This window comes from Cucurbita pepo, unplaced genomic scaffold (genome assembly GCF_002806865.2).
Source record: "Cucurbita pepo subsp. pepo cultivar mu-cu-16 unplaced genomic scaffold, ASM280686v2 Cp4.1_scaffold004319, whole genome shotgun sequence".
NCBI classification, from domain to species: Eukaryota; Viridiplantae; Streptophyta; class Magnoliopsida; order Cucurbitales; family Cucurbitaceae; genus Cucurbita; species Cucurbita pepo.
This window is the reverse complement of record NW_019650305.1, coordinates 1-635: the sequence shown is the minus strand read 5'-3', so window position 1 is coordinate 635 and position 635 is coordinate 1. Positions and strand designations below refer to the sequence as shown.

General features: G+C 32.9%; 1 protein-coding gene across 1 annotated transcript; it reads left to right on the top strand.

The window, feature by feature from the left end:
• Positions 1-346: 346 nt before the first annotated feature.
• Positions 347-613, top strand: LOC111787034 (the record flags this gene model as incomplete). Its single annotated transcript, XM_023667202.1, is given in 1 exon segment — positions 347-613. A coding segment is annotated over 1 exon segment (225 nt), but the record flags the coding sequence as incomplete, so codon positions are not given.
• Between the last annotated feature and the right edge of the window lie 22 nt (positions 614-635).

The following is a 635-nucleotide window of genomic DNA, read 5'->3' as shown; positions in this document are numbered from 1 at the left end:
TAATAATTATAAAATTAGATGAACGTAAATTTTGATATAGCTTTTATTGCATACTTATAAGAATATCATCCGTATATACATGCATATAAAACATATTCCCATGCACCCAATTTAGATAAGTAGATTCTAAAACGAAAGATTCAAAGTTTTGGTATCAAACATTCTATAAAACGAAAGATTCAAAGTGGGTGAACCTTATCTAAGAATTTTTCTTTTTTTCTAACTTTATAACGTGTAATAGACAGATCATATTCTCACAAATAAAGTAGAATGATGTGATACGAAAATTTTGTTATTATTTTCACATTGGTACGCTCCTATAAATACCATACTACGAAATGAAGAAAGGTCATCATTAAGTTTTCTTCACATAATATTGAATATTACAATGGCAGTGGTTGCTCATATTGCTTCAAATGACCCAATCAGTCAATTGAAGATTGACGGATGCCTCATTTGTCCAAGCAAGTGGATACAAATTCCTGATGTCTCAGAGGTCTGCGTGCAAAATATTGCAAAGTTTGCTGTGCAGGACTACAACCTCATACATAAGGAGAGTTTCAAATACAAGAGCATTAAGTGTGGTTGGTTTATGGAGCTGAAGGGTGAAGACCTGGCCTTCCGCCTCCATATTG